This window comes from Anser cygnoides, chromosome 14 (assembly GCF_040182565.1).
Source record: "Anser cygnoides isolate HZ-2024a breed goose chromosome 14, Taihu_goose_T2T_genome, whole genome shotgun sequence".
NCBI lineage: Eukaryota > Metazoa > Chordata > Aves > Anseriformes > Anatidae > Anser > Anser cygnoides.
This window is the reverse complement of record NC_089886.1, coordinates 2,228,731-2,250,637: the sequence shown is the minus strand read 5'-3', so window position 1 is coordinate 2,250,637 and position 21,907 is coordinate 2,228,731. Positions and strand designations below refer to the sequence as shown.

General features: G+C 46.3%; 1 protein-coding gene across 6 annotated transcripts in view; it reads right to left on the bottom strand.

The window, feature by feature from the left end:
* Nucleotides 1-18,002, bottom strand: part of RAPGEF6 (Rap guanine nucleotide exchange factor 6) — a 120,654-nt gene extending 102,652 nt beyond the window's left edge. For 2 of the 6 annotated variants that reach the window (XM_066977030.1, XM_066977029.1), the window contains exon 1: nucleotides 17,520-17,997. In XM_066977030.1, coding sequence (XP_066833131.1) covers nucleotides 17,520-17,588 — 69 coding nt within the window. In that variant the 5' untranslated portion in view covers nucleotides 17,589-17,997. Of the gene's footprint in view, nucleotides 1-17,519 lie in introns of all 6 variants that reach the window. The other 4 variants (XM_066977033.1, XM_066977035.1, XM_066977031.1 and 1 more) reach the window with 4 other exon arrangements.
* Nucleotides 18,003-21,907: the final 3,905 nt, after the last annotated feature.

Here is a 21,907-nt window from a genome sequence, read left to right as displayed (position 1 = left end):
TGCGCTGTTTCCTTTATCCTCTGTTTAAGGCCAATTGTAAAAATAGTCCTCCCAAATTCTTTCCTGATAATGTAATACTCGAAACAAAAATACAGAAACACGCCGGAGTTGTCCAGCCCACGTTCCATATATTCAGAGACGGCTGTCGCAAACGCACCGACTGCGGCGATGCGGCTCCGGAGCCCCGTGCCGGGCACAATCCCTCCCCGTCCCCATCTGTGGGCTGGATGGAAGGAGACGAGATGACCTGGGAAGGCTCTGCCTGCTCAGTGGCACAAACAAACTTGTATTAGAAGTCAAGAGAAGCGGTAAAAACACCAGCTCCAGGGGCCTTCGTTGAGAGCTGCGCAGCACACTTAGGATACTTTGAAGGGAGCCGTAACTCTGTTTGGCTGGAGGCCTTTTAAGAAATTTAAACACAAACATTGAGGAATTATAAGGGAGAACAGATCATTTAATCAATAACACGAATGAAAGTGTTACCAGGAGACTTTAACTTAGTGTTTTTACCATAGTGTTTTGCAGAGAAAAACACCGTTTAAGTAGCGCTACTAAGGAACAGAGCGTAACCACGCCACACAACTTAATGTAAGAAATACCAAAAATTCAACAAGCCAAAACTCACTAACAGCAGACTCCTGCGCGGTCTTGGGTCACACTCAGACTGCACTCAAGTATCATTTGTATAAAGGAAACAGGCCCAGCCACTTCAGAGCCATACGCTATTAATCAGCCAAAAAAATAGCATATATTCTGTAAAGAAACTCCTGTATGGAACGTAACAGGTGATGCTTTTCTGGCCTCGATTACCAGGCTACCCACTATAGGGATTTCAGAGGCATCCTCAGTGCCCAGCTGAGGAGATGTCAGCCTGCTATCTTTATACAGCAGAAAAATAAAAAGGGACCTCATTTCTCTGTTGTAAATCCAGGAAGCACTTACAACTGACAGCATCAGTTACCAACATAGCCACAAGCAGGAAACTAAAAATCTGGCTTTTGTTTCTCAGACTGTCAGAAATAACATTTTCAGGCTTGGATTTTTATTTTTTTTTTCCTGCAAATGTAGCAAGTTTCTCCAAGGGGCTAAAACAGTTTATGTCTTAAATGCATTTCCTTACAGCATGCACACATGGCTACAGGCACAGACTTCAGAACTACATTTCACCCCCAAGGAATAGAAGTATCCTCAATAAAAGTTGAAAAGGCCAGATCTGGTTTGAGAACAGAGGCCCTAAACCCACTATTACAGTTTATTTATAGACTCGAAGTACCTCCATTCAACAACATATTTCCAGGAAAGAAAAGAAAAAAAGCAAAGTACTCCTACACGAAAATAAAACAAAAAGTTTCTCTGCTCCCAATAGCTCCCACACCCAACGCAGATAAACACCCTCCACCTAAGGACCCTGGACTGTGTTGATATAAGACTCTGGTAGAAAGACAAACACTCGAAGGAATGAGGGAGGGAATTTCTCTTTTATTATTATTTTTACTGCTGTTTCATCACACTGAGTCAGCATTTCTGGAGCCCTGACTTTGCCCGAGAAAAAAAAAAAAACTTCCTTTGGATTTTTCAGAGCAAATACCAAAGGCCCCAAACTGGAGAGACGGGAACATCAAACGGCAGCGCTTCAAAGCCAGCAGCTTGCGGAGCGCTTTGAATATCTGAAGCGCATGCAGCCCTTATCGTGGCTCAGAACAAAAGTACAGTTATGAAAAACTACCTTTAAGAAAAGCATTACCATAAAGTTCCCAGACGCTCATTACTTCGGTTTTAATACATCTCGCAGATTTGTGTGTTGATACTAGAAAACCAAGAGCAGGCTGCCTTGAGAACAGAGCTCACAGTTCAGTAAGATGGGAAGCTCGGGAGATCCAAAAGTGGTCGCGATGCTCACATATATCAAACAGATTTTTCTATCAAGTGTTTTTGACTAAGAGCTCAAAGACCCTAAGAGCAGCACAAAATCAGCAAAGCAAAACAAGCAATTTCAGGCTTCAATCAACACCCCGCTAGGTGAGCAGCTAACTCCGTGTCGGGATCCACAACCTCCCTGCCAGAGGGCAAGCATCCCCCAAGTAACAGTGCTTGGGTTAAACCTTTTTTGTCTTAATTCCAAGGACATCAGCTCACCTGGTTCACAGACATTCTCTACTCCTTTAAGAGAAGGAGGTAAAAAAAGTTCCAGCACCTAAAAATCTCCTTTTTCCTTTTAAGAAAAATGAAAGGATCGGGTAGGGAAAGGAGAAAGTTGATTCTCACAAGAAGTTTGGCACGGAAGCCTGGGGAAGATGAGAAAGGAGGTGGAGGATGAAATCCAAAGGTCCGATTCCATGCTGACGGTCCCGACGACTCGGGAATACGTCTGCGTGCAGCTCGCTCCCGTGAGAATCTGGGCTGGGGGTGTGCACGCGGCCGTGCTCGTGCGGCACAGCGCTGCTCTTGGCTCCCTTCCTCCCTGCTGGGCAGGACCTCGGCAGCAAACCTCACCAGCAAATTTCCATAGCTAAGCTCTGTTCAACAGGTATCTCAAGCACATAGGAAGACTAACAGACGGAACAATATTTTACTGCTGCTTGTCTCCACTGTGTTAATCCTAGGATTTTTATACAAATGGATAAGAACACTCCGCAGTTTTTACAATGGCACCTTTATCGTTTTTGCAATATATCATTTCGTATTTCTTTGCGAAAGCAAGCAAAGATCATGCCTGTCAGGAAATTAAGTCTTGCTTAATGAATAACACAAGTCAAAATAAGATCTCTTACCAATAGCAGCTTGAGTCACCCTCGCAGATGTAGGTATCGGAGATGAATACGGCCCTAGGAACTGTCTCAAAACAGTTCTGTGCAACAGTAAAATATTAAATTCACCACGCTGGTTCTGACTAAAATACTTTGTTTTCATTCAGCATCAATGATAACACACCAGCAAGTTGTAAAAAAAAAAAAAGACTGAGAAGAATAATTGCAGAATAAAATATCGCATGAAAAATGAAACTCTCCTTCTTCTTTCAATAAAACCACTGGAGGAATAAAAAGAATGATCAAACTCCAGCTCCTTTATTCCCATAACACTACCATCACGAACAATGAAAGAATTCCTGAAGAGGACAACATTAGGATGTTTAAGATGTTTAGCAGCAACTCCTCCTCGGTCCCAGTACAAGGGCACACCAGGCAGTGCCCAACACAGCAGTCCAGGAAAGCTGCTGCAATCCTCAGCAATCCGTCCCTTCGAGAAGCTGTAAGTTACCTGAACGCAGATCCCTACAATTAAATTCTAGTACTGCTACAGCTACAGCTTCCTCTCACTTACACCGAAGTGCTAACACACCTGTGTATGTGTATGCATGCATTGGCAGATAGACACACACACCCTTCACCAAACCAAAGAGTGCAGTCAGTAGCTCTTGGCACCTTTGCCTGTAGCAAAAAAAAAAAAATCCACCAGACTTCCCCAGCCGCTACACCTCAACGCAAGCCACCACAGCAAAACTCTCAAAATTGACTCTGAGGCACTGCTATAGGATCTGCTTTTGTGGTTTCTCAGCAATACCCGGGTCAGAAACCACAAAGAAGCTTAAGGATCCAAACGGAGGTGATACTCACGTATCTACATCAAGTTTTAAGTTTGAAACCAAATGAACACAATTATCAGAGGTAGAGGTATCTTCCCTGGTAATTACAGTTGATTATTTATGCATACAAAGTGAATACCTATGGAGGTGTAATAAACCCACCTTTAGTATCACCTCAAAACCCACCTTTAGATACACCTCAGTATCTGAACGCAGTGCTAAAAAGATGCCTTCTGTTTGCAAAACTGCCATTATTCGCTAAAGATTAAAAAATACCCAACACTAGCTTACTTTGAGCACCAGGCAGGTTTGCACTTTGACTCATCAGCTCACCCTGGAGAAGTTAGGTGCGGGGCGATGAAAAGCAAAGCTGGAAGCAGCAGCTAAGAGATTACAACACGATGATAACTGAGCAGTCATGCTCGTGACAGCAGAAAAGGAGAACACATCCTGCTTTCCCTCTCGCCTCCAAAAGAACCAGAAGGACCCTCATTGTAGTTCAGACATTTTATATATTCAATACTACTGAAAGTCAGGCACCAGTTATCTTGGGGAGCATTTCCTTACAGTGCACGAGCCCCTTGCTCGAGCAGCTGGCCCACAGCAGCGCTTCCTTGGGCACCCCGTGCCTGCCAGGATGACCAACAAACCTGTCACCTGCAGTGCTCCTCTTGGTCACACAAGCACTCATAGCTGCAAAATGCTTGGCTAGAGCTTGGAAAAAAAAATGAAAGCAGCGTTACTGGTCACAACACTAAACGCTGAACTCTGCCACCTCCACATCCCACGTCGCCACAGTTGCAGCACGTGCGAGACCTAAGCGAGGCAGAGGGGAAGCTTTCAGCTGTTGTTAAGGCCACGGTTGTGACCAGCCGTGGTTGTGCAGCACCACAGAGCCCGAGCTGTTTGCTGTAGGTCTGCTGCACTCCGTAAATCCCCCTCTAGCCAATGCATACAGGGGAAAAAAAAAAAATAAAAAACAACACAGCCCTGCTGAGCTGTGAGCTCCACCCATGAGAGCAGCCCCATGGCACAGGAGACAGCCTGCCGGGAGGCTAGCACAGACACGCCAGCTAAGAAATGCTCCCCAGCACTCACACCAGCTGGACTGTGCCCCTGAACATCTGTACGGAGATCGCCCACCGATTAGCAAGGACCATTGTGCCTTTAATTCAGGTGTGCGCGTTCCTGAACCGAGGACTAAATGAGGCTTCTAGAAATTCACAGCACAAGGACCCAGAAATTTGAGCAGCCTCCCTTTCCTTGGGCAGTGCTCGCTGACATAATGCTGTCTTGTATAAAGGAAAAAGAAGTTACAGACAGACGGCCAAGTTCCACAAGTGAGGTTTTCTGGGCAGATGGTGTCATGTACGTACACTGTTGCTTCTGTCTCAGAAGCCTTAATTTTATAGGTAGAGCAGTGATCCAAAAACATATCTTCTCCTACAGCTTAAAGCTTTAGCTTGTATGTTTGTGTGTTGTTTTTTTTTAGTTTTGTTTGTTTTGTTATTAAGGCTAGAAAAAAATGCAATTAAAAATCCTGTTTCAGGGAGGCAAGGCACAATGCAATTAATTCACAGGACACCAAAGCACAGGGAAATCTCACATAGAAAAAGGTTCAGATAGCAGATAGACATAAGAGTGTGTTCTTCCAAACTCCTGATTTAGCTGGATGAGGAACAGAGATTCAAAAATAATTACCGACCTGAGTCTCAGAGACAAAATAATTACTGGCCAAGTACTTGATATCACAGTGACACATACTACTAAGAAAGTAAGTGTGATAATTTAGCTGTCTGAATGTTCCTATCTCAAAAAAATGCTTCCATGCAGCTCTTACTTTGTTAATAAGCCCCCTGCACCTTACAGCACCTGAAAATTCAGACTCTAAGCTCATAGCAAAGCCTTGGCTATGGCAGAGATCTCTCATGTGAGATGGACCCAGGAATAACTAAAGAAATCAGAGTATAGTTGAAATGGTGTTTACGGGTCACTGTCATGCTAAAGGGCAAGCCTACTAATCCCACCTCAGCTCACTCTCGTCGTATTTTCCCATTTCCTCCTCTAGAGCAGCACTGTCAGTGACCCAGTTTACTTTGGTAAGCGGGCAGAAAACTCACCCACCAGGACAGCGAGCAGCTTTCAGTTGTGTTAGCCAGCAAACCTGGGCTGCCAAAGGAGCAGAGAAGGACCATCTCTTCCAGCACCAACAGACCATGGCATACATCAGTTCAGCGCAGTCTGAAGCCTCCACCAGCCACCTTGTGAGTCACATGTAGCGTTACGTTATCTACAGAAGAGTTTGCTGAAGGAAGCATTGCTGCCCGGCACAAATGGAAGCAGAGTTTACTGGACAGGAGGTCAGTAGTCTAACCTAGGGCTGCCAGCTTCCTTCCTACTTCAAATGGGAAACAGGAACAGAAACTCCTTCTGCAACAAGTTGGAAAAAACCACTTCTACTTTGCCAAATCACGGCAGTCTACCGCTAGGCTAGATAATGACACACAGAACCCTGAAAATAGCCCAGTAAATATCATCCCCAGATAACCCACAATATCAAGCAGCCATGGACAAGCACAGCCATTTGTGACAAGAGCATAAAAATCCTCCCAGAGTCGACGTTCAGCAGCCAATGCAATCCCAAGACCTTTTAACTCTAAACACACAACACACATTACAAGGGCAGACCTCGCTCCCCAGCTCTCGTAAACGCAAATTGTCAAGGTGAGAAGTATTATGACAGCTCTGGAACTCTTTCTTTGTAGAGATTCATATCTGACCAAAAAGCCAATTTCTGCAGGCCTGCAACGCAACACAATGTAAGAACTCTTTCCCTTCGGACCAAAAGGACCAACGTTTGAGGCTCAGTATTCATCAGTCTTTGGAGAATTGGATTGTTTAAATGTCAACACTTTAATCGGGCACAAAAAGATTATAAAAAAAGAGAATCCCTTCGTTACGGTGTTTTTTCCCCCCTATTCTATGAGAGAATTTTCTAGACCCTCTTGACAAGCTAAAAGATAACTAATAATTAGCAGAGCTAAGGAACCTAGAGAAACCAGATGCAGAATGCTAAATAATTTCTGCATGCTTCCTTGAATTAAGGGTATTTCCAAAATACTGCACTGAAATCATCAAAAGGGGAAGAAGGGTGTATCAGTTTCATCAAACAAAAGGAAAACCCTCTATATTTTAAGCCTGAGGTCATTGGAACAAAAAGACCTCCTAGTTTTAGAAAATAGCTTGTCTGGCAACAGGAGCATTAGCAAAACACTGTTATGGCAACGACCAGCCTCTTACAAGAAAGGACATCAGCATTCCTGACATCCTTTATAGATCAGTTCTTTAATATACTTCCCAATGAAAACAAATTTTTGCACGTGCTTTAGAGGGTGGGAAGAGAAACCCTGCAAACTGGAATCTTACCCAGAACGTACGGCCCAAGACAGCATTCAGCTTCTTTGCCATTGACAAGACCACCACAAGCCACCTCTTAATGCCAAGAGACTCGTTTCCACCTGGCCATTACCAGCTCTTTGCACTCGTAGAACGTGAGTACAAGCACACTTGCACGCAGCGTTATTAGCTGGCACTACGAGCATTATCTGTGCTTGAAACAGCAGCATCCATAGCTGCTTGGATGACTGCCTGAAGATATTTGGCTTCTCTCCTTCCCCTCCTCAAAAAAAGTGCCTGGGCACAAGTGGACTACGCCTGGCCACTTTCACCCCAGCGTCCTCCAAAAGCACACATCCAAGTTTTTTAGGACTGAGCATTATCATCTCATTCTTTATTTGTGCTACAGACACCCAGATGTCCTTATATAAAGTGATTTTGGCAAAACTAATTCTCCTATAAGTGTTATGGAAAGGCTCCTCTGTAAAGCCTACACAAAGTGAGTTTTGGTATACTACTTGAAGAGATTGTTTTTAAAAAGATAATTATATTTTTTTTTATGATGACTTGTATTTAGTATGGTGTTTTAAGGGCTTTAATACTGCCTCTACAAGGAATTAAACACCTACACATCTTGACTGCTTGCCCTCCACCCTTTGCATTTTTAGAGAACAAAAGCAGAACAGAAATGTATTTTTCTTCCATTTGGCAACTTCTCTGAATGCCAACAGTACTTGCAGTTCTTTCCCACCTCCTTCCACACCCTTTTCTCGCCCTTCCTTACTATTCTAGCATCTCCAAGGAGTTCCTATTGCAAGGTTAATCATGAGGCACTGGGCTTGTCTTTTAGCTCAGATGAACAGTTTTGTAAAACACACCCTACTCCAAAGTCCCTAAAAATCATTGTTTGAATTCAGACAATACAATAGAAAGTATTTTTATTTTTCTTTTTAGAAAAACGTTACATTACACATTCAAATTTAAATCCATCACTGCCAGCTTTTGGTTGAATTATTACTCTGCAGCTGTAACCAAGCACATGACCCCACAACATGGGGAAAGATAGGCATTAAAGGAAATAAGTTCAAGAAAGAATTCCAGGACCGCATGATAATTTCTGGTTTCACTCCCAGAGCTGTCATAGCTGCCATTAGAAATGAAAAACCAGTTTTTCAGGAACAGTGACTGGAAGCAGGGATAGGAAAAGTAATCTTAGGGCAACACCACTTCCAGTGCTCCCTGGGAAATCACTGGGAAACTGAGCTGCCCTGACGCACTCTGGCTTCATTTGCTCCTTTAGCAATGCGTAAGGTTTGGATGATGTAGAAGTCGTATTACCTTCCGAAAAGAACCAAGAGGAGCTTCCCGCTGGGAATTTACTGGCACCAGGTTACCTGGTCATCGGCCTGGCCTCAGCAGATCGGCAGCCAAATCCGTACCACTGCCCACTCACCAGCAAGAGAGCCCCATCATCACAAGTTTTCACTGACAGCAATATTCAGAAAGAGGGAGTCATTTTCAACCTCCTACAAGCTAAGTTTACAACCATCCTATCATCATAGCTTAGAGAAATGGGCCTTGCAATATTTTAATCAATAATGACTTCTGACCTAGTCTGCAAAATCACGTCTGTTGAGCCCCCAAATCCCTGTTTGCTGGGAAGACGATCACAAAGCAAGCTGCTGTCATCTCTGTTCTTCGCAGTCAGGAGTTTTGGGATCCAAATTGTCGCTTTGGCCAACAGCTTGAAAAAGATCCACAAATATTCTCTGCGTGAGCTTCCAGCACGCTCTGACAATCACGCAGTGAAAACAGTGAGGTTCTGTTTTACAGTAACCTCCCAGACACAAAAGCCGTGCTGACAACTATACCGTGAGGCCAGAAAACCCCAGAACCACTGAGAGGGCCTTCCAAAGCCAGCTTCTTGGAACAAAAAATAAACAAAAAGAATCGGATGGATGTGCATCAGAACATCAGAGGGTGAAGGGAAGAGGAGTGAAGGACGAGAGGGAAGACAGTGCTCCGCAAGTCGTTTCACAGGAAGAGTGAGAGCTTGATGTATTCTGGAGATATTTAATTAAGTATTCTTACCAACACCCACACCAGTTTCTCAAATTCCTTTAACCAACAACCAGCACTGAATCAACAGGCACAATGCTAATGAAGTGGAGCTAAAGTATCTCCCTGTATTTGGATGGTAACAGAATGTAGGGCTTAAAAAATACAGCAATGACAAAAAGAGAGATCAAATCACATGTGGTATAGGACTTTCAGACAAATCTGTCCCTACAGGTGCCAGACACGGGCACGTTAAGGCTTGACACAAAGCACTCAGGAGCATTGCTGCTAGGCCGAGGGAGGTTTCCGCAGCCGGCCCTGTGGGGCTCAGCAAGGCCCCTGAGGGCTGGAGCACAGCCCATGCCCACAGCCACCATCCTTCCTCCTGCCACACAGTCACACCTGCTGCAAGAGCACCCTAAAACATAAATTTCCTTTAAAATCCTTGTTTTATATCCATATTCCTGAAAAGGTACCTAAAAGCCATACACATGGCATGTGATAGGTACCTGCCTGTACGTACTCAGCACAGTTGCACAAAGTCACCGATTACAAAGCCGGAACATTTTCCTTACTGCTTTTGTTGTGGCCTTGCATCCTCCAAATGAATCCCAACAAGCAGGAGCACAGGAAGGTGAGGCCATAGCCAGTCACGTTTTTGCATAACTACACGCCAGACAAATAACTGTGTTCTCGTTACACTTGACCAGGATGCTCAGACTCCACAATTCCATCAAGTTTTGGACACGAGGGATGCTGGAAGCCACAAGCCCAACTGGCAACAAGCAGCCTGCGCTCTCTGGCCTTACCAACACCACTGCTCAGCCTCACGGCTCCACCTCAGGCAGGGAGCTGAGCCGAGACACAAGCCAACGCTCGAAGACACCCTTTCGCTGGTACCAGGACCACACTCTTACTCAGCAGCTCATTTCCACAAATCAGAGCTGGAAATTATGTCCAGGAGACAAACAAGGACAGTGAAGAGGCTTTCCACCTTGTCATGTGTAACTCCCTGACTCACCGAGCACAAACCCTGAGCATTCTGCAAACAATGCTGACACTCATGAGCCATTGTCCGCAGAGTTATTAGGGCGCTGTAATTTGATCTCCCCTTGAACACGTACATGCTCCCTACAGCAGCCTTCCCATTCCACGCAGGAATTCGCATGAGTCACGGCACACGGGCAGCAGTCAGGAACCCAGCGCTGAGCAGCAAACCCAACTGGTTCTGGCTGACCACTGAGCAGGCTGAAACGGGTTGGAAGGAAGCGCCAAGGAGCTGACTTAGGCTAAATAACCCTTCAAATTCTGCACGTGAAACCCAAAAGCATCACCCAACGCAGAAGCAACATCTGTGCCCTTCCACTCTTACCAGGCCAGAGGTGGAGATGCTCTGGATTGGGAAAAGCAGCAGTTACAAACCAGCAAGATCCATGCACAAGGGCTGGGCTCAGCAAGTCAGGTCCGAGCAGCCAAAGGCTCTGCACAGCAGGGAAGGTGGCACCACACAGCCCTTTAACGTACAGGAAACTCTTTGGAAATCGGCGTGACCGCAGTCAGGGCCGATGCGTCACACCACGCCGACAGCCACGGCACTTCCAGGAGCACACCGACGGCCACAAACCCCACGTAAGCACCCGAGAGCTGAGAACGCCCCGACAGGGCCTCCTGCCAGGTCCCAGCCTCCGACGGGAGGACACAAGAGCGTTCCCAGGTTATTCATCACCCAAGGTGGTGCTGATAACAACCGTTCAGGTGGATCTACTTCTCCAAGTTTTTATTACAGGTTTACCTTCTCTAGCATTTCACCCAACCTGAGACATGACAATAAAAACATGCAGTTCTATTCTGGATAACACGCTTCCCCCCATGCACACCTTTTAAAGCAATTTTGGTTCATAAAATTGTAAAATTGTTGTGAAAATAACTAATCAAGAACTCACACACCTGCTTCAGGGCAGTTTACAAATCACAAAGTTTCCATCTGAGTTTATTCCTTTCACTCCTGCCCTAGTATTCTTCTCCAGGACAGTTTTCTACACCCTCACCCACAAGACGGGTTAATATGGAAACTGACGCTAAACACGAGAAATTCACCACCCAACAAACCTTCACATTACTTACTTGTTTAATATTAAGTTCTTTGAACAAGGGAACTTTGTTGGACAAAGTCTAAATTTAAGCAGCATCTATTCATTAATGCCATAATGACACTTCAGTGAAGCCACTGTATGTACTCAGCCCTAAAACAGAATCCTGAAAAATGATCTATTTGGCTGGAACCTCGAACCTAAATTTGACCCAACTCAACAGGCCTTAACTGTTAAGAAAGTTGGAAGAAATATTTATTTCTGCAAAGCAGTAGTGCAGTTCCTGCGCAGGTACTGCCAACACACAACATCTGCGCAGCTCCCAAACAAGAAGCCCTCGTCTGCGAACACCGACGGCGCTTTGTCCAAAGCTCGGCGTGGCGTTATTTGTGTCTGAGACAAATAATCAAAAGACTAATATGAGCAACGCTTCAGTCTTGCTGCTGAACGAGCAACAAAAATAAGCTCAAAAAATTGTCAGAAATAAACAAAAACCCTAAGAGACATTCAACCTCTTACAGCTGAGTATTTACACATATTGACATTTGGTTAAAAACTGGTAGATGCTCCAATATTGTACTTCGGTTCACTTGAAACAACAGATGGATTTTACTTAAGTGCAACTAATTTAGGGCTGATTTCAGCTTCAGAAAGTGTGTCGTACTTGAAGTTCCAACTAGTGATAATCTGAATTATTTGGGTATTGAAACATACGCCAGATTGAGAAGCATTTCTGGCCAAGAAGCAGACAAACCAACTGTATGTCCCAAGCGAGGAAAACAACTGAAGAAACACAGAAAAATTCCCCTAAATTTAAGTAAGACTTTGCTTTCCATTCTGGTGAATTCCAAGTCAGTCCTACGCTCAGCCACGACAGATTAACAATGCAGGGTTAATTTTAATTATCCACAAGAGAGATTTGTCCTTGCCATTCCCAGGAAGGGGGGACACCACGCATCACCTGCACGTCTGACTACTGGCATACCTGCATCAGCTGGTCTGCGTGAATTTTTGGAATAAAGGGCTGAGCAGGGTCCATCAAAGAGCATCATTCTTGATCAACTCGGATGTCAAGGTGCAACTTCCTAACACACGGAGCTGGTGGCTAAGACCCAGGTCTCCCAAAGCTCCGAGGCAGCGTTACCGGGCTATGCACAGTCTGCAGGACTGTCAGTGCTGCATTTATTGTGAGCTTAACCGTGTTCATTTAACGAGCAGCCTGGAAAGAAAAACTGCATTTTTGTTTTACTTACAGCCGAAAACTACACAGCAAGGAAGTTAAGGAGGAAGAGAGGTTTATTGCCATTTCATTAAAGTAATAAAGAACTTCAGGACCTGCTTCATGGACTAGGAAACTGCACCCTTCTTGTGAGGAAAACCTCAGTCTTAAGATCCATCTGCCGCCAACATGATATCCACAGTGTCACTTCTCAGGTATGACTGCTCTGAACTTTAAATAAGCGACATAAAACCAAAGAAAAATCTGGTGTCACCTAGGCAGAGCCCAGGGCTGGGGTGAAGCACTCTCAAGCCTCTCTTAAGCTGCAGCTACTCAACAGTTTGGCTGATGAAATAAGTTATTTTTGTGTGTTTATTTTCACTCTGTGCGACTAGAAAATCAAAACTGTATCTGTCACCTTCACAAGGCTGCCTGTAAAGTACTCATAATTATATTACAAGGCTTTATGTTCTTGTAACTGTAAATAATAATTGTTGTCGTATGAGTACAGAAAGGCAATCTGCATGTGGTACGGAACTCGCCAGCCAGGAATTTATTAGTAGTTAACTACAGGCATATCCGTATGCATTCGCAATCTCCTTCCTGACCCAGAGATAACCAACGTGTTCATTTTAGAGGTTTCTTCCAACTTCCACACACAGTCACACGCCAAGAGCACACCAGGTCTCTGCAAGGTAAGTGACAGAGGTAACACAGCACCGGTCACATCTTGATGCACAGGCTGGGAGTCCCTCTTAAAAATGCACCAAAAACAGAGCCACAAAAAAAACTCCAATATTTTACACTGCGTAACTACTGAGCGTCTTCAGTTTGAGCTCTGAAATTGCTACTTGCATGACAAAGTTTTAGAAAGCACCAGCTATAAAAGAACATATCACTAACAAAAAATGAGAAAGAAAATGTAAGACAGAGGTTAGGTAGTAGAAAATTACGGCAGGAGTCAGGTTTCCATCATTACTCTTTCCCAGTTTTGGAGGCCCACATCCTAACAGTAAGGAATTTTTATTAAATACAAAGCAGCATCTGCAACTTCATTTAATTCAAGTCTCTTTTCGGGTTTAAGATAATTGCAAGCATCTAGATTTTGCAGAGAGTCTACAATTCTGATTACGTTAAATGGCTATTCAAAAACAACACTGTTGTTACATTACAATGCTAAAAGCTCAGCATGAACTGCAGAAACAATGAATTTTAACAAAGGCTAATCCCATTTCACCTACTGAGTTTACAGAAAATTATTAAAAAGGATGAAAAAACACTTCAAAATACCAGTTATTTCTGGAAACAAGAAGCAGATGTTCTCCTCTGTTTGGCTCAGCTGTGCTACAGTACAAGAGTGCCTTTGTTACGCTGTCAGCAATAATTTATTTTATTTATTACAACCATTTTATAATGCCCATCAATGTACTATTTGCGCGTGATTTAGATTCGTGCAGATATATTTCTCTATTTATAAGCCATCAAGAAGCATCACATACACACTCCAAATAGCAGACTCCGTTATGACACAATTGTGCAAATTAGTTTTTTTTCCCTTTCCACTGTATTAATAAAAAGGGAACAGGAAGAGGAGGAGGAGTTAGTATTGCCAAATAAAGTTGAATTAACATTAATCGAGAATTGCTGAAACAAGACATGGTACAAAGTTAGGAAAATACGAGAGCTTACAGTATAAAAATAAGCTAACTCTTTGAAGTCCAGTAAAAGCAAAGCTTTTTCACCACGGATAGGGAATATTGCCTAGAACAAAGTCACGAAGAACTGAGAGGAGATGACATTGGGAAAGGGTTCCAATAAAGATGAAGACAGCACGCTCACAGGAGTTAAAGGAGAAAAAAAGGAGCATAAGCATTTGCTATTTTGCCCTATCAGCCTTAGAGACCTTATCTGCTGTAGGCATTAAACCACTCCCCAACAGACTAACATCACAGCCTTTGTATGGATCAGATAAGCAATTCTGGGCCTCGAAAAATTAAGCCTTTAATGAGAGAGCACACATGGTGGCATAAACATTTGTCTTTCCCTCCTACCGCTTTGAACAAACAATTTCCTTCTATTAAAATACTCCCAAATTACTAATTTAATATCCCCACTTGTGACATACGGAACAGGCACAAAGATGTACAAGACAAAGCTAAAGCCGCGCATGGAAGTACACAAATCCCAAATTCCCAGCCTGCAAGATCGAGAGGATCTACATGTGTAAGTACTCCCACATTTAACACCACACAGACATCAGCATAACCCTGGAAGACAAATGCAGGTATTCAAACATTAAACAAGTTTTTTGTTGATGTTGAATTTTTCTTTTTTTTTTTTTTTTTTTTTAGGTGAACAAGTGTTCAACTAGCAAAAAAGTTTCCTCCATCTGACAGGACAGTGCGCGCTGAAGGATTATTTGTTGGGATAATCTGGTATCAAAACCAACATCTGGCACAATCCCCGCACGTTCTGCGCTTTGAGGCTGAACCCTCGAGACAGACAGGCTGGTAGGCAGCCTCAGCACGCTGTCACAGTCGGTTCTTTGTAACCTCTGAATCACACGTTTTAGGAACGTGGGACTGGAATCCTGGGCAGCCAATCTCACACGCACACAGCTATCAGCCTACAAGCAAACACTTTAAAAGACTTTCCACGAGCACAGCCAGCTCGCACCACGCACCTATACGAGTTTACAGTGAGCCAGGGGAGGGGGAAGCTGCTCATAGATTTCCCAGATTTAGGTAATTCCAAAAAAAGTTACTAAATAGAGTAACAGAATAGCCATTACATACAGATGCATTGTATTGTTCAATGCTAGCTAACCTCCAGGAGTTCAAAATCCCTCCCCAAGAAATTAACAATTAGAGCACACCAGGTATCTGAGCAACAGCTACCAAAGAAAAAAATCAAGTGTGTACATGTCTAATATGCATAAGTTACCCACTTTAACAATTAACAAACATCGGAATGTTACCACAACACTGAAAACTTGCCCTAACAGAGATTTTCCAAACAAAAATATTTATAGCAGCAAGAATTAAAAATTTTTTACTTAAGCAAGCCATCTAGATAATGCTCCAAAATAAGCAAGTTATTAAAATATTTTAATATCTCCCTGCTTAGCTCCTTAGTGCTTACAAATTAAAACACTTTGTCAAGAAAGAGTCCTGAAAATCACAGTCACATCCATAATCACACCACTCACAAGCGCAAATTGACAAGGGTATTATTTACCTGTATTTCTCCAGAGACTGCCACAGAGCTGATAGTTAGGAAGCACCAGACCACGCTACTAATCAGTGCCGCCCCAGCCCTGTAATTTGTAACACCCAGGTGAGCTGCTCCTATAAACGGCAGGGGCAGAGACAGAGAGGGGGAGCAGAGAGGGACTGCAAGCGACTGGAACTCATCCAGACCAGGAGCTTTGGTTCACCGTAACATCTCAGTCACGGTTTGGGAATTATTTTTTCCCCCTGTACAACAAGGGGGTGGAAGGACAGGAGCAGCCCCACGCAGCTGAATTCACAGCTGAATTCACGTGGGAGGCGCTGATGACACCTCTCCCCGGGAGGAGGAGGAGGAGGAGGGAGAGGCGAAGTCAGGCTCTTTGCCCGCGCACCGCAGGATGCTTCCAGGCAGGAGTCACCGCCTGGCGCACCCCTGCCAGGCCCGCGCCGGCTCTGCGTGCCTCCGGGAGGAAGCGACAGGTCAGGGTGCTCGGCACAACTTGAGAAGTAAAATTTAAAAAAATAAAAAAAAAATAAAATACTGTTGCAATTGCTTCCTCTCGTTCCCTTATCGCCCCGTACCCATCTGCCATCGCACCCAGCAAGGCGGCAGCGGGGTCGGGCAGCGCCCTGTGCCCGCAGAGGGACTCCCGGACCCAAAGGGAAAAGCTTTCCTTGGGACCAGGGGAGTTTCTAAACCCACGTAAACAGAAAGTACCCCAAGAAAACAAGCGATGGGACCGTAATTACCCGCTCAGCAACAGGCAGCGAGAGCAGAGGCCCCAGCCCTGCCAAGTTTTAAGTACGTGTTTAACTTTAATCACGAGTAGGCTCGCTGGTTAGTGTCTCTAAGTGCCTGCCAAAAAAAGGGGCCAGATTAGCGAGGGAATTAAGATTTTTTTAAATCATTTTTAGAGGTGCTATTAGTCAGATTAGCAAAGGGCTTTTATTCTCCTAGGATTTCCCCAATTGAGATACCTCAGCAAATTCAGACCTGCACACACCTCTGGTGTCAGAGCCCAGGGGAACCCACACAAAGCCACGCGAGCCCCGAGCACAGCACCAAGGCGCTGGACACCGCGGTATCCGGCAGCTCAGAGTTACACGGCTACGCAAAACTTATATTTTAAGGCAGTTTTACCCCAAAGAAGGCGGCGTTTCTACAGAATTCCACGACAATAGCTGGAGCGGAAGATCAGGGATGCCTACCACAAAAAAAATCCTTCCCAGCCAGGAGGCCCGGACACGGGGAGCAGCAGCAGCAGCAACCTGCGGCCACGCCGGCCGAGCCACCCGGTGCCGGGTCACGACGGACGGAGGGGGAACAGCCACAAGCCATGCAGCGGGGGGAACGCTGCCGGGCGAGGCGCAGAGCCGAGCAACGGGGAGAAGAGGTCTGGGGCAAGAGGGGGCCGATAGGGATAAGACAGAAAGAAGAGAGGCAGGCGTGGAAGAGCGCTCTCATCATTAATGTAGGGAGCAGACACCCGAGCAGGAACTATCAGGTGTCCCGAGGCAAGGGGGTGCTGGGGGGGGGGGGGGTCCCCATCCCACAAGGGGGTGCCCAAGGGGCTCTGCCCCGGGTTTGTAGGGCCGGGTGCCCCGCTCTCCCACCAGCACCACGGGGCAACAGCCGCCTCCCCGCCCCACAGGGCCACCCCGCGGAGCGCTTCGCACCCCCAATTCCTGCACACATCGCAAAATCACGCCGAGAAAGACAATTTCTCAGACCGCCCCCAGACCCGCCAACCCCCCCCCGGACCCCGGAGCCGGCAGCCCCCCCCCCACCCCCCCCCACCCCCCCCCACCCCACCCCCGGGGCGCTGCCGGTGCCCGAGGAAAGCAACGCGGGGCGGGGGGGGGGGGGGGACAGGGGGACACGGCCCCGCTCCGAGCCCCGCAGGTGAGCACCGGCCCGGGGGGCGGCTCCGCGGCTCGCTCACCTCCGCCGTCCTCTCCGCCGGCTTCTTCCGCAGCGCCTGCTTGGCCCGGGGCTCCACGGCCGCGCTCATCGCGGCGGCGGGGACCGGAGGGCGGAGGCCGCGGCTCCCGGCTCCCGGCTCAGCAGCGGGGCTCGGGGCAGGTGGCCCCGGCTCCCGCCGCCCTCCGCCGGCCGCCGCCGCCGCTGCCCATCGCGCGGCCCCAGCGGCGGCCGGGCCGTGCCGAGCCGAGCCGAGCCGCGGGAAGTTACCGGCCCGAGCGGGACTCCCCGCGCCCCGCCCGAGCCCCGCGGCTCCGCCCGCCGGCCGCGCACAAAGCCACGCGGGCGGGCGGGGAAGTTGGCGGCGGCGCCGCCGAGCTCCGACTTTCCTCCGGCTCCCGGCTCGTGTGCGGAGCCCGCCTCGGCTCGGTTCAGCCCCGCCGCCTCCGCGGACCGCTGCCGCCGCCTCGGTTCCCGGCGCCGCTCCCCCCACTCCCCCCCGGCCAGGGGGAAAAAAACGCGAGAGCGGGCCCTTTAACCAAAGCAATCAGCAGGAAGGCCGAGGGGCGGGGCGAGAGGGAGGGGCGGGGCTCAGGCGGGCCCCTCCCCTCGCCCGCCGCGGGGCGGGGCGGGGAGAGGCGCGGAGGGAAGGCTCGCGAGGGTTGGGAGGGGCGCGGCGCATGCGCGGGGCGGTGCCGGGGGGTTCCCGCCCAGCGGGGGCTGAGGGGCTCCGGGACAGAGCTGTGGGGCGCGACTGGGCGGCTCGGGGCTGGGATCCCTGCAGCCGTACCTGGCCGCCTGGAATGGCCCCTTTTCTGCGTTAGTCCCGTTTGGGCGTCAAATAAAACACGCTTCTCCCAGTCACGCAGTATTTCTGGGCAGGGGTCCCGTTCTCCTCACTAGCACGGTGTCTTCAATCCCGTGCTCCTGCCCGCAGCATGTTCCACAACCACATTTAATAAAAAAGTTAACACATTTAATAAAATCGTTACACATTTAATAAAATCTTGATTCTGACCTTTACGGCTATGGGTTCAGGCGCTGAGACCTCAGGGCAGGCCTTGCATGACACCAGAGCCTCAACCCCTGCGTGGCACAGGTTGGGCGGTGCCACAAAAGGCGCTCCCGGGATCCGTGTTTCAGCCCTAAAAAAGGCACTTAAATTGCTCATAAGTCCCCTGGGTTGGCAGCAGTGGGTACAGGCCCATTTCTACGTCCCCTGAAGGCCTGCATCTCCAGAGAGGGCTGCCCCTGGGGACCGCAGCCCTGGAAGACTTCCTTCCTCACGCCAAGTTTTGTAAAGCCATGAGATGAAAGCCGTGCAGGCACACAGCTTGTGTTTGTACTTCAATGCCCTTTTTTTTTTTTCCTCTTTCCTTCCGAATAAACAAGAGTGTTCTTGTTTCTTCCCTTTCTCCAGTATTTCTTCCAGTTCTCTTTACCGCTTGCCCTTTATGGCACAATTGTCTTTGTTGTACTGAAGGACTTCAATGGCCATTCCAAGCTGATTTATAATATTTCTAGTGTTTCCTTCAAAGACAAATCTGAGGAAATTTGACATTTCCTTAACTGTAGACCTTTTTGGTGTTGTGCCTAGTACCACTGCAGGCACAACGACAGTTGAATGGATGGCCCTGGTCTTAAAAGCAAGTATTCATAAGATCACAAAGGCATTACGCTGTTTCCGCTAGGGACAGACAATGTAAGGTGCTCTCTAGGTTGACCGTCAGGTAAGGACAGGGTCTCACTCTCATGAAGTCTACCGAGACTGTATTTTTTTTAGTTAATTTTGAACTGCAGTAATAAAATTAACATTCCCAAATACCATGCCTATTATTGTTCCAAAGGTCAGAAGTTTGTACAAGTTCTTTGGCAGAACATGTTATCCTTTTTCAACTTTACTACATAAAATGTTATTTCCGGTAGTGTGGGAATCTTCCGAGATCCCCTGCCAGAAATCCAAATCGAGGAGAAGCAAGTGGAAAAGAATTGGAGCATGAAGCCTTCTTTATTAAACAATTTTTTTTCCCCTTCATGCTTTCTTTTTCTTTAACCAGAGATCTAAGAGCAAATCGAGTAATGTTTCTTTATCAGCTCAGTTTATAGTTAGGTGTCATGTAAAAGATTAGTTAATATTCCCCAAGCGCAATTGACTAAGAAAAAAACGTAATGGAAGACAGAACGAAATGTGTAACTGAAATCTATGCCGTGGAAGTTCTCATGGATCTGTAATAATTTAAATCCTAATCCTGGTTGTTAGAAATTAACTCATTCTACCAGCTATTCTAGCTGTTTGGCATTTCTGCAACCAAAATAATGCAGAAATGGGTACTCGACGTGGGAATAAATTTAACGGCCAAAGAATCCCTTTCTCTTTTTCCCACAAATTCTCTTACTTTTTGTACACCAGCCAATGGACACGTATCGAGCAGTGTATATAGAGGTACCAAACAGGATCAAAACCTTCTATTCCCATTTAATTGCTCGGCTCAACTGGCTCATGAAACAAGACTTTCCTCACTCCAAAAATACCTGAATTTGGATATGTAATGGCTGTAATAGCTGCAATTATTCCAGGGGCTGTTTCAGCTGTCAGGTTTATTTTCCCAAATATCTCGAGAACAATGGAAATGAGTGTCTTGATCCTAACTGCTTACTGGTGTTACAGCTAATGTCTCCACATGGTAAAGCCTATGTATTTAAATACAATTAAGAAGCTTTCACAAGTGAGTAATTTCAGGGCTGGGATTAAAGGATGTGGTCAAGCAGGATGCCTGTTGTCTGTGTGGAAGGGAAAATCTGCTTCCCTTTTGTCTGGATTGTATCACTACCCTAATTAAGCATCACCACATCATATTTTATTTATCAAAAAAAAAATAATATGTGTAGCCTTACATGTAAGAAGCAAAGGTGTGCTGCTATTTATACAGATGAATCGCAATCTAAGGAGATTAAATGTTTCTACTTCAAATGTCTGTGACTTTGAAAAGATCAGCCAAATTACGTAGTGCGTGGCCTTGTGCTGGTGTGTGCCTTCAGTTGTTCGACTTCACCGCCACTTGCAAAGTTGTCTTTTCACCTCACACCTTTCACCGTCATGCACACGTCCCAGAGTCTTCAGGGTAAAATTTAATTTCCTCACCTCTCCCAGTGGGAAAAATACACAATCATCATACACCAAGATATTTTTTCTTGTATTTTCAAGTATTCTATACAATTCTCGTTCCCATGAGATCTATTATAGTCCGCCGATTTCCTTCTTTGCTCTCCAATATGGCTTTTAGGCTATCAGTTTTGATTTCTCAGCTTTAAAAAAAAAAAAAAAAAATCCCCTTCAGAGATTCATTCACATCATTGACAAAAGGCTGGTTAAGTATGTGTTCACCACACTGCAACGAAAATACAAACTAGTTCTCTGCCTGACCAGAGGAAAAGCAAAATGTTCTGGGATCCCCCAATGGAAAGACACTATTCAGACTGTTTTACCATATTTGCTTATTCTGATGATTAATTTTCTGTGTTTGTTATGGCTCGCTAAAAGTGCCTGAAATGGTGAATGCACAGAGACAGTTGGGAATTTCGTGCGAGGGCACTTTTTGCAGGGCAGTTACATTTTTGCAATGTTGTGACACTGACCACCTACCTGCACAGATAAGAATACTGAGCTCCTTTCTAAAAAAGCCTTTTGCCACTCAAAATTTCAATTTCTGAAATTACGTCCCAGAAATTGCAAGCTTACACATCATTTTATGCAAAATGAGAAGTGAGTATGAATCGGTCATTTCGTATTCTACCACTTACTTTGCCCCTTCCGAGGCACAGCTCCCCAGTTTCAGTGCAAAGGGTAAAGGTAAAATGTCAAAATGCATAGAATTATGAGGTCTTTAACTTCACCTTTCTGCTGTACGATAACAAAAAATTTAAACCTAAAAACCCATCTTTCCTCTTCTCCTTAACTCAACGCTAGCACAGGTTTCCTTTCCCACACGCATTTTCCCCAAAGGCTGAAACTGGAAGGCCACTTACATGCCAGCAGCTACAGAGGTCGTTACAGCCAAACCTTTGCTTTTCAGCCCTAATCATCGAGACAGGAACAAATGGGAAACCTAACAATTTTTAAATACGGGGCACACGATGTTTCTCTGCTTATGCTTTGCCTCTGGTGACAATTTCCCTCACTTTTCACGCTCCCCGGTCCCTGCTGTTCCCCAGGAGCTGAGCGCTGCCGGCGGGCACGGGGACGGGGATGGGGAGCTGGAGCCGGAGCTGCTGTGGGTGAACGCGTCCTGTGGAGACGGTGGCCGGTCACTGTGCCTCGGTTCTGGCCAGCTTCGGGCATTTCTTCTGGCTGAGGGCAGCCGGGGGCATCTCCGTGGGCAGGGCTTTGCGGCGGGGATGGGAGCCAGCGAG